This window comes from Plasmodium fragile (genome assembly GCF_000956335.1).
Source record: "Plasmodium fragile strain nilgiri unplaced genomic scaffold supercont1.34, whole genome shotgun sequence".
Lineage (NCBI taxonomy): Eukaryota > Apicomplexa > Aconoidasida > Haemosporida > Plasmodiidae > Plasmodium > Plasmodium fragile.
In genome coordinates this window covers 174,378-188,510 of record NW_012192614.1, presented here as the reverse complement: position 1 = coordinate 188,510, position 14,133 = coordinate 174,378, and the positions used below count along the sequence as shown (strand labels likewise).

General features: G+C 36.8%; 4 protein-coding genes across 4 annotated transcripts; 2 read left to right on the top strand and 2 right to left on the bottom strand.

The window, feature by feature from the left end:
• Positions 1-19: 19 nt before the first annotated feature.
• Positions 20-1,858, bottom strand: AK88_03148 (uncharacterized protein; the record flags this gene model as incomplete). Its single annotated transcript, XM_012480770.1, has 1 exon — positions 20-1,858. One exon carries the CDS (start codon positions 1,856-1,858, stop codon positions 20-22), a length of 1,839 nt encoding a protein of 612 aa, XP_012336193.1.
• Positions 1,859-4,637: 2,779 nt separating this feature from the next.
• Positions 4,638-6,167, top strand: AK88_03147 (uncharacterized protein; the record flags this gene model as incomplete). The annotated part of the gene is made up of 1 exon (XM_012480769.1): positions 4,638-6,167. One exon carries the CDS (start codon positions 4,638-4,640, stop codon positions 6,165-6,167), a length of 1,530 nt encoding a protein of 509 aa, XP_012336192.1.
• A 1,469-nt stretch (positions 6,168-7,636) lies between these two features.
• AK88_03146 (ribulose-phosphate 3-epimerase) lies at positions 7,637-8,320 on the bottom strand (the record flags this gene model as incomplete). Its single annotated transcript, XM_012480768.1, has 1 exon — positions 7,637-8,320. The coding sequence occupies one exon, from the start codon at positions 8,318-8,320 to the stop codon at positions 7,637-7,639; it is 684 nt and encodes a 227-aa protein (XP_012336191.1).
• Positions 8,321-12,299: 3,979 nt separating this feature from the next.
• AK88_03145 (uncharacterized protein) lies at positions 12,300-12,875 on the top strand (the record flags this gene model as incomplete). Its single annotated transcript, XM_012480767.1, has 1 exon — positions 12,300-12,875. The coding sequence occupies one exon, from the start codon at positions 12,300-12,302 to the stop codon at positions 12,873-12,875; it is 576 nt and encodes a 191-aa protein (XP_012336190.1).
• Between the last annotated feature and the right edge of the window lie 1,258 nt (positions 12,876-14,133).

Here is a 14,133-nt window from a genome sequence, read left to right as displayed (position 1 = left end):
TGGTACCGTCTTATTTCGTTCATTCCCACAACTTAATGGTGGAATCCCAGCTAGCGGTTGCCAACATAGAGGTGTTAAACGGGTGCCACGCACAATCTATGCAGACATTTTTATGCGCTTTCATATTTTTAAAATTTGACATTTTTTTCCAATTCCAAATGAAGAGGCCTCCATTACTATCCCCACTAATGACGTACTTCCCGTCATTGCTACAAGATACATTAATTGCATAACCAATATTGTGATGGCCCTTAAAAGTCTTCTTTGAAAATAGTCTAAATTTCCCCGTCGCTTCATAAACAGTAATTGCATTATTCATCGATTGACATAAAAAAAAGTTGTTACTTGGGTGGACCGAAACGGCCGTTATTGAAAACATAGATGCATCTGATATATACTTGACAACGACAGGAAGGCCATATTCCCAAATAAAAATCTTTTTATCATCGGATGTACTTATCAATTTTTTATTATTTTCACATAGGGTAATAGTATTTATGGCTTGTAAATGTTCATTGTATTCTAATTCAACGTTCCCTGTTCGGAAATCTATATGGCAAATTTTGTTATTAGCACCACCAACCAAAAACGTGTTTGGATCATCGGGATTTAAACATAAACAGTATGGAGTCTTTTTTTGATTATACACCCCTTTTATTTTTCCATATTCTGTATCCCAATAAATTACGTTATTGTCATAACTACAGCTTAGGAAATTCACTCCGTCATTATCAAAAAGCACATCTTTAACCCCTTTAAAGTGTCCCTTATATGTTCTTACGCAACTTTTTGACTTATACACTCCCCATAATTTTAAGGTATGATCTAACGAGGCAGAGAGAATGTAATTTCCATATTTGGGGAAAAAACGAATCTTCTGAACCCCCAGTTTGTGTCCTTTATATGTGTGAATTTCTTTCTTAGGAGGAAAATTTTCTTCTATCATAAATTCTCTTTCTTTATATTCTGCTGGCAACTCAAACCAAGACTTATGATAATAATCATTTGATTCTTCATTTATATGTAATGTGGAAACTACCTTGTCATTATATAGGGTAGTTTTCTCGTTTACCACATTTTTCTTAATTGCTTCGTCTAAATTGCAAGATTCTAACTTCATAATTGCGTTTTTCTTTGCTGCCTTTTTAGGCTCGCCTTTCTCATTATTAGCCTGTTCATTATTTATTTGGGAATCAGCCTTTGCACCGTCGTTCTCAAGTGTCTCTCCCTTTTCAGTCTTTTCACCCTGTTTGCTATTAAATGTGGTCTTATCTTCCCAGGGGCCTTTATACTTTTCCAAAGCGTCATCATCATGGCTTTCATTTTTGATTTTCTTCTTCTTACACCTCGGATCATATGATGACTGCCCATCATTTAGCAGTTCATCATCCCTACTCCTTGCTACTATATAATTTTGATAAGTCTTCTTGTAGCAACTTTTCAGGGCCGGGTTCTGCGCTACCCCGGTTAAGTTAAACTGATTATACTGATAATCAAACATGTTTTTATTCACATGGGTTGATTCTATGCACCCATTGTAATGATTCTTGGATGCATTTTTTAAAAAGTTGTAATTTTGATTTATACTGGGTCCTTGTTGAGGTTTATTCAATACACTGAGAAAAGTTGGATCGTCGAACATTATTTTCTTTTCCATATTTTTAAACTTTTCTTTGTAGTTTTTTATTTCCAAGTCGTATGTGTCAACGTTGGGAGCACAGTTTATTAGGCTAACGGGAGTCACACTTAGCATTTGACCCTTTTGCTCTTCCCCTTGGTCGTTTTGCATCCCAGCGGTCACTTCAGTTTCATCTTCCTCCACGTCTTCACTATCGTCATACTCCTTCAACAGATCCATGTTGCTCGTTCATTCTTTTGTAAGCATGCGCTAGCCCTCAGGCATACATAAGCGTATACATTTACACGAATTCACAAAAGCGCGTTCCCTCAGGTTCTCCGCAACCTCTGAGCTGATTCAGCTCGCTACATGAACTGAACAAATACGCAAGGCAAATAAGGGTGTGATACCTTTCACATGTGTCCCTCGTGCCCCTCTATACCAAAAAATAATTATAACGAATCGAACATTCTTTTGTGATGCTTTAAGAAATAACCTTAATGCGTCCTTCAAAACCGATCTGCGTCGACGGGCAAAATTTTGTTACTTTTAAAAAGCGCTAGGCAGGATGAGAAATTGGCTGCCTTTTATACGCACGTAAAAGTATTCATAGGTAGCAATATATTTACAAATGTACGAATACTTTATGACGGAGGCAATGCTAGCTTCTTTATTTGTTTCGCCTGTCCTCCATTTCGTAAATAATTTCAGTTAATTGATAGATTGAATGGGAGGAAAGCAAGTTCATGGTTTACTCATAATACTGATTTTTTCTTTTTTGTTTTTTTTTCCGATTTATTTTTTGAAAAAGAACGGGGTTCGCCACAAAAAAAAAAAAAAAAATAACAGCGCCAATTTTGTGTACCTTACCCCTTATGAAATTAATTGCAAATTTTCGGTGAAAAAAAATTTGGAAAGCTATAAATACAAACAACGAAGCTGTAACGTCAAAAAAAAAATGTGAAAAGTATCGTGGGTTGTGATGTGCCCATATGATCTGCGTGCATCGGTTTAATGTCCAAGTAGTAGTTTATGCGGAAACAAAATGCGTGTATTATTCTGTCGTACATAGGCAGCCATGCCTTATTTCATGAACCGGAAACGTACACATGTTTTGCCATACACGCATGCGCAACATTGTCAAAACGGGAAATTAAGAAAAAACAGGTTAATTTTTTCCACTTGAAATCGAAGTTGTATTTTCCCTCGTGTGAGGGATTGTGTTATGTTCCCTTTTTAGTGGCTTATTTTTTCTACCACTTTGGAGATTCCCGTTGTTGCAATGTCATGCGAAGTACGCGACGAACACAAATGAAAAAAATTCCCCTATGGGACCATTTATTTTTAAGAACTCAAAGCAGCTTGTAAGCATTACTACCGTTCACAAAAATGAACACATATATATACATACACATATACTTTTAAAAGCATGGAAAATAACGAATTACCCCCACTTTATTTGCGGAAACGGGGAAAACCTTCAAATTGACTTAGCGGAACTTCACGTCGGCTTGATAAACTACGCCAAATTAACGCAGCTGAAGGAAGAAACACATAATTGGGCAACGCCACTGGGTGTTTCAAAACAAAGCGCGCAAGTTGGGGAACAAGAAAAATGCTGACACATTTGCGCACTTAATTAAATTTAGAGCGGATAAGCAATGATTTATGCTTTAAGCTTATTTTTTCCTTTTTTGGACATTTGAGCTAATTAAGCTTGAAGCATAAATCATTGCTTATTTTTCCATTTTATAGAATAAAACCAAGGTGAGCAAAATGTGTCTATGCGAAATATCATGGAAAAGTTACAAAGCCGCGTGTGCAGCACGGTTAAAAAAAAAAAAATAATAATAATAAATAACACAGGTTCAAATTTTTTGGATGTCACAAAATTGAGCCTTAAGCGTCCCCCTCCTCGCTCATTGCTGCCACGTAATATACCATCTACTCCCATGGACATGCATATATGGAAAATTATACACACTGGTGTACGCGCTTCTCTTTGACCCCTAATGTAGAGCAGCCATTTTGTCCTTTTTTAAAAAAAAAGAGGAATATTCATTCCACAAAAAATTTTTCGTTATGCTATTTATCCAATTAATAACTAGCCGCTCACACATTTTACAACGAACATAAAAAATAGCTATTTCTGAAGTGTTGGAAAAAAAAAAAAAAAAAAAAAAAAAAAAAGTCACAATAATAATTTTGGCTTGTTAGCTGTTTTGAAATATAACTCTGTTTTTATCAAGTCATAGACACACGTATGGAATATTTCTTTCTTTTTTTTTTTTTTTTAAATGTGGTCATAGCTATAACTTTTTTTTTTTTTACAAGCGCACAATGTTGTAACGTTGAATTAAAAAAAAAAAAAAAATTTAACTCAAAATGTATGTTAACGGAATAAACATCGCAAATGCATGCTTTGTAAGAAATTTTGGAAATTTCGATCAATCCATTTTTATGTTTTATTTTCCTACATTTCCAAAGACATATTAAACATGAACAACGGCGAAATTAACGAAATACACCATTTAAAAGGAATTGCAAAATTAAACCTAACTGCCTGAAACTTTTTAGTGTAAAAAAAAAAAAAAAAAAAACTTTTCTTTTCTTTATGGATATCTATAAAAAAAACAAAAAAAAAAAAAACATACACACGAGTGAATAACGTACTGTTCGGCAAAGCTACGACAATACGTCAGAAATACTGAACCAATTGCATACTCCCTTTTGTAGAACTTCACTGTGACCATTTCGAACGCGTGTGTGCGTATGTGAGGAGGGTAACTGTCGAAACAACCCCTGTCCCGTTCGCTTCCGTGGGTCATATGTTTATACATATGTATGAGTGTGTATATCATACATATGCTTGTATCTATGCCTATGTATGCGCGCATCTACATGTATTTAAGCACCCTTTTCCGCTCTTCACCACACTAACGCGTGCATTCTTCCTTAATTTTCCACCCCCCGAAACAACCCTATAAAGGAAAAAAAAAACGGGCGAAAAAAAAAAAAAATGAACCTAGTGACACCCGAGGAAACATGCACATTTCCCAATAAGAATATTAAGCAAAATTGTCATGGAATGAGCGAAGAAAAATACAACAGCGTCCTTGATATATTCTTAAACCAGAAAGAGAGTATCTACGACTCCTTACTTCATTTGAAACAAGAGAACGAAGAAAAAATGGGCTCCGAAATGAATAGCGATATCTGCAGGACGTTGTCCAATTACGCAGATTACTCAACCAAGAAGGTAAAATATGTTGTAAATAAAAGATTTTCAGAATTGGAAAATATCGAACAAAATGTGCAAGATATGGACTACTCCGTATTCAAATATTTTAGGACCTTACCTCCAAAATATAGTGACGAAAATGACATAAGAAATAATATCATTTTTAATAATAACAATATATATATATACGCAGAAAATAAAAATGGAACGTTAAATGAGCAAGCTTGCATCTCCATTTCACCGGATAATAATATCATTTATTGTTCTACCAAGGGCAGAAGGTACACCATAGGTGGCCATGCAGGAATACAAAAACATATAAATAAAGAATACAACTTTTTTGAAGACACTAATATAGTATCCCCACAGGATAGCATTAAGACATGTGCTTTCGATGCAAATGATACTTCTGATATTTCCAGCTCCTTCACCAAAATGAATTTAATAAAAACGAACGACGTCCTAGATGATTTCAATGTAAATAAAAGTAACGCGGGAAATATATTTAATGAACACATCATTATGAATTCTTGTGACTCCAGTAACCTGAACACAACCAAGTGCTTATCTAAAAATGAGTCCGTCCAGAAATTGTTTAAATATTACAAAAAGCGTTCTCAAGATTTGGACCATGAACAAAGAGTATGTAAACCCTGTGCACACGTGTACAATGGGAATAAATGCCTCAACGGAGATGAATGCGCCTTTTGTCACCACCCAGACCATGTCTTAATATCAGCCAAAAAGTGGAAGAAGCTGGTAAAAAACAACATGGAAAAGTTGAATATCCTTTTGCACGTCCTGCGCAACCCGGATGATGTAAACGCTCAGCTGCTGAACGAAATGCTAAAACAAAATACGAAAAACTTCAAAAAGAGCAGGAAGATGAGCAATAGCAATAGGGGCATGGGAAATGCCAGTGGCGGGACCCCCGGAGCCGGAAGCTACGGTTTTACGAACTATGGCGCCACCACCTATGGCAATAATGGGAACCTTCCAAGTAGCTGCCTCAACAACCTTGGCGGGATTAGCAGCGTTAGCGGGCTTAACCTCCTCAACAATGTTAACGCCCAATGTAACATCAGCACTGCAAACAACGGAAATGGAAACAACAGGAGAAATAAATTCGGTAAAAATAAGCCATTCTACCTTCCCCCTCAAAATGGAGAACAGATGCCGAGATTCCCAAATAGTCATTTCGAACTGAATGAAGAGACAGACACCTATAAGAACAAATTTCACGTAAGAAATTATCAAGCAAACATAGACAAGAATTTTGTCTTTCTTCCACATCATATTGATATGTGACGGTGGTGTAGGGGAAAACCAGAGAGGGAGACAATGAACCAAGTGCATAGGGAAAAAAGGAAGATATGAACAAAACCGCTAGTATGTACACGCCATACAGGCGGGGATCTGCCACTGATAAGGAACAGCAACACGTGCTTCCTTTTCCTTGGGTGGAACAGGGGCGGATTACATTTTCTTGTAAAAGCGGTAAGTAAAAATGGCTGCAAGTTGTTGAGCAGCTAACCAACAACTGGCTAATTGATGAATGTACTCATTGCATGCCGAGTGCGATAAGCCATGAGGAGAATTATCTCGCAAGTTAATTTTAATTGAGGCTTTGCTTAAAAAAATGAAAATCTCAAAGGTGTATGCAAATACGTACAACGAGCACGACACGTATAGTGCTCGTAAGGCGCATGAGTGTATACCAGCACATGCGCCTAATTGATAGTTTCACCTCTGCTCTAACTGGATGTATACACATGGGTGCTTAGTTTAACGCACAGTCGTTCGCCCATGGGGTGGGCAGACACTCATGCGTGTACACATGCGTCTATGTAACTGCGGCGTAGCCCAATACCTAGGCGTTTTAAGATGCGTAACTTGAAGCAGTACCCCATTGTTATGTAGTGTTATTTCTGTAATAGAAATACTTTATTACGCAATTCATTGATGAAAAAAAAAAAAAAAAAAAAAAAGACTCGAAAAAGCAAAGGCTGTTGTAAATTTTGTATTTTTTTCCTTCCCTAGTTCATTTCGTCACAACGCTTTAATTTTAAGTTTATGTTTAATTTTAATTTCAATTTTAAGTTTTACCATTTTTCATTTCGAAATCTATCTTAAGCTTTGTTTCAAGCTACTCCCTTGATCCTGAACGGGAGGCTGTGCGTTAAACCCCAATTCTTAGCCCATCTTTTTTTTTAACGCCTCGGTGGGCGCTACTACAATACACACTACTTTGATATCATTAGACACCTCCATTTCATCATTGTACTTGTTGAGAATATCTGTTTTTTTTTTTTTTTTTTTTTTTCAACATGGCCACGTTACGGTCTACACTTACTAGGACATGATTTTCGATGCCACACATGTTGAATGCGCGGCTTACCTTTTACATTTGAATGTTAAAATATGTTTTCCCCAAAAGTGTATACCTTTAAAAAATATACACTTACGCAATGAATAATAAAACATAGGAGTTGGTTGAGCGCTTATTTCATGAAGCTTTGCCGAAAAATGAGGCTATGGAAGGGCGGAATAGGCTCGCGTTAGGGATATCACAAATGGGTGTTGCGAAAACGGTGCATAAAAAGTAGAACGGAAAAAAAGGTGAAATGCATGGACCACAAAGTGGGCCTCTAAATGAACAACAAACTCCAACCCGATGTTACTATTTTTCCTGCCCAAAAAAAAAAACAAAATAATGGGCAACTAAACAAGGGCATTTGTTCTGATTAATTGTGCCCGTTCCGGGCAGTGCAAAAGAATTAGTTTTGTAAATATTTACGCACAGATTCCCTCATAGTATCTATAACAAATTTGGGGTTATCCGCCTTAAAAATACTCGTTCCCGCAACGATAATATTTGCCCCGTGGGATGCAGATATCTCCGTCGTTTCTATATTCAAACCTCCGTCTACTTGAATATTTATGTCTTTGTATTTTTTTCGAAGAAATGCAACCTTGCTCATCATGTCATGCATAAATGATTGTCCTCCGAAGCCTGGTTCTACCGTCATCACCAAAACGGTGTTTATCAAATTAGTGTCTAGCAGGGGCACAATTTTTTCTACATTTGTGTTGGGCTTAATAGAAACTCCGCACCATTGATTTCTGCTCCGTATTTGTTGTGCTAGCTTTACACACTTGTCTGTATCTTCATTTAGGGCTTCAAAATGGAAGGTCAATTGGTCTGATGTTTTCAGTAAGTCCACGTACTTCTCGGGACTTTCCACCATCAAATGGACGTCAAAAAAAATACCTTTTGTGTATTTTTTTAAATCGTTAATAACGGGTGGCCCGAATGAGAGATTGGGGACAAAGTGCATGTCCATTACGTCTAGGTGTATCCATTCTGCCCCCAGTTCTTCCATGCGCTGGGTTTCTTCCGCCAGTTTGCTTATGTTTGACGCCAGTACCGAAGGGGCGATTATTGCTTTGAGGGAGCTCATCTTTGTCTATTCCCTTGGGTCGAGTGTGCAAATATGTGCTTACGTGTGTTTGACCTGTGTGCCCTGGTATGCCCACTGGTATGTATTGCTTTACTCGAAGTTTGCGCTCCTTTTAGTCGATTTCTCTGGACAGGAGCCACTATTTTTTTATGTTAGGGGTGGATATGCCAAAATGAGCTACACAACTGGACACCTGGAAATATGGAACTTGTGGCATTTGGAGCATTCCAAACGTGCTTAACATTGGGGGCATTTGCCAGCCACCTTTTTTATATTACAAGGGTACCTCTGTATAAGATATGTATTTTTTGTGGGATGATTTTTTGTCCAGGTAAATTTCCTGCTTTGCGGAGGGGAAAAATTAAATCAAAAACGTTCACATAAATTGTCCATTTGGATGGGGAACTCAAAGTTATAAAGGGGCACTCGCGCGCCTCCAAGGACGTAGGTGCATCCAAATGGAAGACGCGTGCTTGGCGATCATGTAGGAATGGCCCTACATAAAACCGCTAACACAGCGAAGTTAAAAAAAAAAAAAAATGGTACGAGGACATGAAGCTATAAATATAAATCTGCACAGTGACAAAATTGGTTCCTTTTACACACTTTACATTATGCCTCACCTTCTTAAACAACTCGAACTTCGTTCAAACAAATGTATGTTTGATTTTTAACAAGGCAAAGTATAACTGGGGTTAGCTTGGCTTCCAAACAATTTTGACATCCTCATGTGACAAGTGTCTGCAGCAGTTGGGGGCCTTCAAAACTCTTAGCCAAATATTGCGACGTATACGATATACGCAACGTCACATCCACATAGGACTAGGTACAAAAGTAGGATCGAAATTGGGAAGAACAAAAATTACGTTTAACATCAGATATGGCAATTTTGTGTAGTATATCCCAAACGATTTTCTTTTGTTCCCCCTCAAAAGCTTGTTCATATGATTCTGTGAAGTTAAAAGGATGCAAAAAAGAAATGTTTTAACTATCACAATTTTGTAACAAAGTGCAAACAATTTATTCTCAATTTTAATGTAGCGTGTTGCCCCCTGTTTATGCGCATATCATTTTGTTGATTTACAAATTATAAAGCGATTTTGTTCTTGTACATTCTGCATCTTTTTTTTTTTTTTTTTTTTTTTTTGTGTACCTCAATAAGGTCACCTTAGGGTAACTCATATTTATACGTTACTACTGTGAATTCAAGGATTCGTTTACTCCATTTAAAAATGGCGCGGGGGTTGAAACATTATTCGCCTCAAAATATTCGTCATCGTTGTGTACGATAGAACTATGCGAAATGGCTATAGTTACAAATTATGAAAAAAAAAAAAAAATCGAGGCATTCATTTTATGGTGCACTGCCAATTTTCCACGTTGTAAATTTACTGTTGAACTTTTTTTTCTATGACAACACGTTTATATCCGAATGTGCAAATCTGCTTAGGCACTTTCTGTCGCATGAGAATGTGCACTCAAATACTAAATCTCACTTTTGTAATTTGTGAAATAATGTCCATTGTATCGGTAAATATATCCTCATACGTTTTAGCGCACCAACTAGTTAACGTCTTTTTTTTGTCAATCATATTGAGCACCCTTTTTTAAAAGTCCATTTTTCTTAAAATCATGTTATGGTAAAAAATTCCATTCACGCAAACAAAAAAAAAAAAATTCAAAAGAGCTATCCTTTTTACAATTCTCGCGCAGCAACGTCCAAATATGTCGACGAAATTAGAAATGCTCAATTAGACAATCGGGCCACAAAGTGTGGTTAAAAAACTCCTAGGAAAAATAATATGAAAAAGAAAATAAAAATCACGAAGCACACAATAAAGATAAATAAAATTTGTACTATGTATAGGCGCACGTTTAAGCATTCTTCATTTTCGTCCTTGGACGGTTTACTAACTAGGGCTTCCAAATCATCATTCATTTTGGCACATGGGGAATCATATGGAAAGTGCATATACGTGTACTTGTGGTGTCAGCTTGGTTCGTGGTTCCGGCCGCTCTACTGCCCACCCGCTTGTTTTTTCGTGTTTTTCCAATTTTTGTAGATCCAGGTAAAATACACTTAAAAGGCACACATTTCGCGTGTGGTTCAAACGAATGCCACATTTATAAATGTTAACTGAAGGAAGTATAAATTTTAAATTGGGTAGTTGTTTTCCATCTATTAATTTTTTTTCCACGTACCTGTTAGGACGATCACATGCGCATATATTCCTTTTGTTCTTGTGAACGGTTATCGGGGGAAAGGAGAAATAAAAATGAATTAAACTCACAAAGCAGGTAAGAATGATAAACAAAATTGCACAATTAGTTACATGTATAACAGCTTTCGAAAAGGAAAAAAAAAAAAAAAAATACGTTTCGTGTTTTTTGCATATTCATAAATGATTTGTGTGCATATGTACATATGTCCTTTAAAAACAGGGGTGAAATAATTTTTTGTTTAAAAAGGATTACATGTGGGAAAGGGATAAAATATTATAGCGTCTGTGCGCCCTTAAAGAATAGGTTCGAGGTTACAACCAACCTTCATATGGGGTAACTAAGTGTTACGAAGAAAATGCGATTCGGTAAGTGAGAAATAGACAACTGGTACATATCATACATGTATACAAGTCTAAATGTGCATTACAAGCCTAGCGATAAGTGTAATTCTTTATGAAACTGCTCCGCGTCACAAGCAACTAAAAAGGGGTTCACGTGATGAAAAGTTCTCACAAAAAAAAATGGCGTACATGTGAGCATAATGTATATGCGCACGTAGGCCCAGTTACACATATATACTTACACATGTATATTCTGGCACTTAGACAAGCGAACTTTTGTCCCCGCAGGTTACTATTTTAAGCTTCTATACACATACACGCGCACAAACAGGTGTATTACAACAAACATATGCTTATTTCAAACATAAGCCAAATGTACCATCAGTAATAAATTTGAAGGGAGTTAGAGAGAAAAATTATAAATAAAAAATTATTATTTGAAAAAAAAAATTTACAATATATAGCGCATGCAAGATATACTGAAGGAAGAAAAAAAAAAAAAAAAAAGGCTTTTTCTATATGGTGAGCTTCTCACAAAATTGTGCAAAAAAAATGATTACTCAGAGGAGGCTTTTTACCGTGTGGAGGGGAAGGAATAAAAATGCCATGTTGAACAACCCACAAATTGGTACCTAAAAATCGTCTACAGGTGGGACCAAAAAAAAATCATAATTGTTGCAATTTGCGTATTAAGTTGTGCATAAACTTGTGTAGTAATATATATTGCGATATGCAAATGGATTTAAAGGGCATTTTTCTGTAGTGCTGATATACCGCCGTTTGTTGGGGAGGGGTTCCTACATGTGTCCTTTTGAGCTCAATAAAAAGGTAATTACCAAAGCGATGGAAAAATAAAATGAATAGTCAGGTGTTACGTGCACACAACAAGGTTCGTCCGCCCATGGCAGCCTTGCAGGTTTTTTTTTTTGTTTTGTTTTGTTTTTACATCATGTTTGAAAAACAAATGTTATGTGAAAAGATGCAATAAAAATAAAGTAAAATTTCTTGTTGTCCCTGTTTACGCAATTTGTACACACAGCACAAGTTTTATAAACAAAAAAATGTGTATACATGTATATATTTGTATATGAGCGCACACCACGCTCCTTTTGATCTGTTAAAATTCATGAAGCAAAGTGGTTTGCTTTAACCCCCCCCAGACACACATACACACACACCGCGCAGTGGCCTACTAAGTAGGGACACTTAGCCATTTTGCATTTCCATGCGCATTTGTGAAAGTGTGCCTCATAATCGAACAGCAGCGGTGAGTAGACAAACTCAGGAGCGGAAAAGGGCAATTCCCCAGACACGTAAACATACATACGTATGTACACATACGTGTCCAAGTGTCCTGCACATATATATAACATATAGAAAAAACACACACACGAGGAAATCAGCGAGGAGCAAACATGGGAGTGCCGCCCACCATAGAGGAACTGAAAAGGGAAAAAATTATCCCTCACGTTTTTCCGGACGAAAATGTGAACCTGACGGTAGACATGTACATAAGTTTTAAATCAGGAAAGGAAGTAAATCATGGGAACATATTAGATTTGGCTGGAACAGGAAGTGTTCCTAGGAATATAAAATTTTCAGAAGCACCCCCAGATGATTACTGCTATGTTTTGTTTATGATCGATCCTGATTTCCCTTCTAGAAGAAGACCCGATGGAAGAGATTATGTGCACTGGGCTGTGTCGGGTATTAAATCTAAGGAACTAGTAAAAGGGACGGATAAAAATTGTATTACCTTATTGCCCTATGTAGGCCCATCCATTAAGAAAGGAACCGGCTTGCACAGAATTTCTTTTATTCTTTCGTTAATTAAGGAGGAAAATAAGGGCAACATTAACGGGGTGCCTCTTTACCGAGGTGAGCATTACATTACCAGAGTTAAATTTAACAACTGCCAATCTGCTTATAACGTTATACAGATGAATGATATGAAAATTGTGGGGTTTAACTGGTGCCAGATAGAGGCATAATTGGTTCCCTTCACTCGTCCCTGCACCCTTGCGCCATCAGGAATATGTACACCACGTGTGTGTATACGAACCCAAATTTGGCCATTCATTTGGGCGTTAAGAGGTGAGCATGCAGTTTTTTTTTTTTTTATGATTAAGCGTATGATGCACATGTACACCAAATGTTACTTATCCCCTCGCATGTGTAGCTGCCGACTGACATATTTGTTGTTGTTTACCATTTCTCTGCTTTTTCTTCAAAAGAGTTGTATTTCTACAAAATTGTTTTCTCCATTGCGATTGTGTGAGCGTACATATGGGCATACGTATGGATCCCACACACCAGCTGCCCTTCTAATAACAACTAAAAGTTAGATCTATGTAAGTGTTTTTTTTTTTTTTTTCAACTCACAATTTATAATTCGTGTGAATAACATGAATTTAGTTCTACATTTGCACGTCCTGGAGTTGTGCGCCTGTGAAAGTGGTGAATGCGCACCCGGTTGGGGAATCTTTAAATACGCATATTTGCGTACATTTTGCTTCAAAGTGGGGAAGTTAAACGGAGAAACAGCTAAAAGGGGGTTATTACACACGTTATGCACATTTTGTCGGATTATTTAGTGCACTAATAAGACAGTGCACATGTATACGTACCACCCTGGTGTGGTGGCGGTGGGGCTTTTTAAGACGCTCCCTTCTGTTGAGGTTTTCACCGGTACGGTCACTACCACCAAACCTTTTCCACCCCACAGGGGCACTAACATGTCGTTTACTGATTTTCTTAAATCTCAAAAAAAAAAAAAAAACAAAGTTGTTATCCTACGTTACCATTACGCAAAGTTAATTTTTTCACGTAGTCTATTGCCTTTCACGATGTTTTCCTTAACACAACATTGGGTGTAGTATATTTTTTTTTTTTTTTTCCCCCAGCATTAATCGTTCGTATAGTTTTTTTATTACCACTGTGGAGAACAAATTAGCGAATTTTCCTGTGCGTGTTTAATATACATACAAAAGTAGTGACAAATATTTTGGAAGATTTTTTCAGTTCACTCACTTGTGCCAGAAATATGTGCCCTTTTTCGAATATGCTTGTTGTTATAAACCCCCCATCACCCATTATTTTCATTTTGCACGGGTGGAAGTATAAGGTTCGACTGAAAAACCAGAAATAGTTAATTTCTAGAAAGTAAATTGTCTAACCTTGGTTCAGCAGTTCATATTAAATTTGCTTGAACGCGTTTTTGTTCTTTTTTTTTTTTTTTTTTTTTTTTTT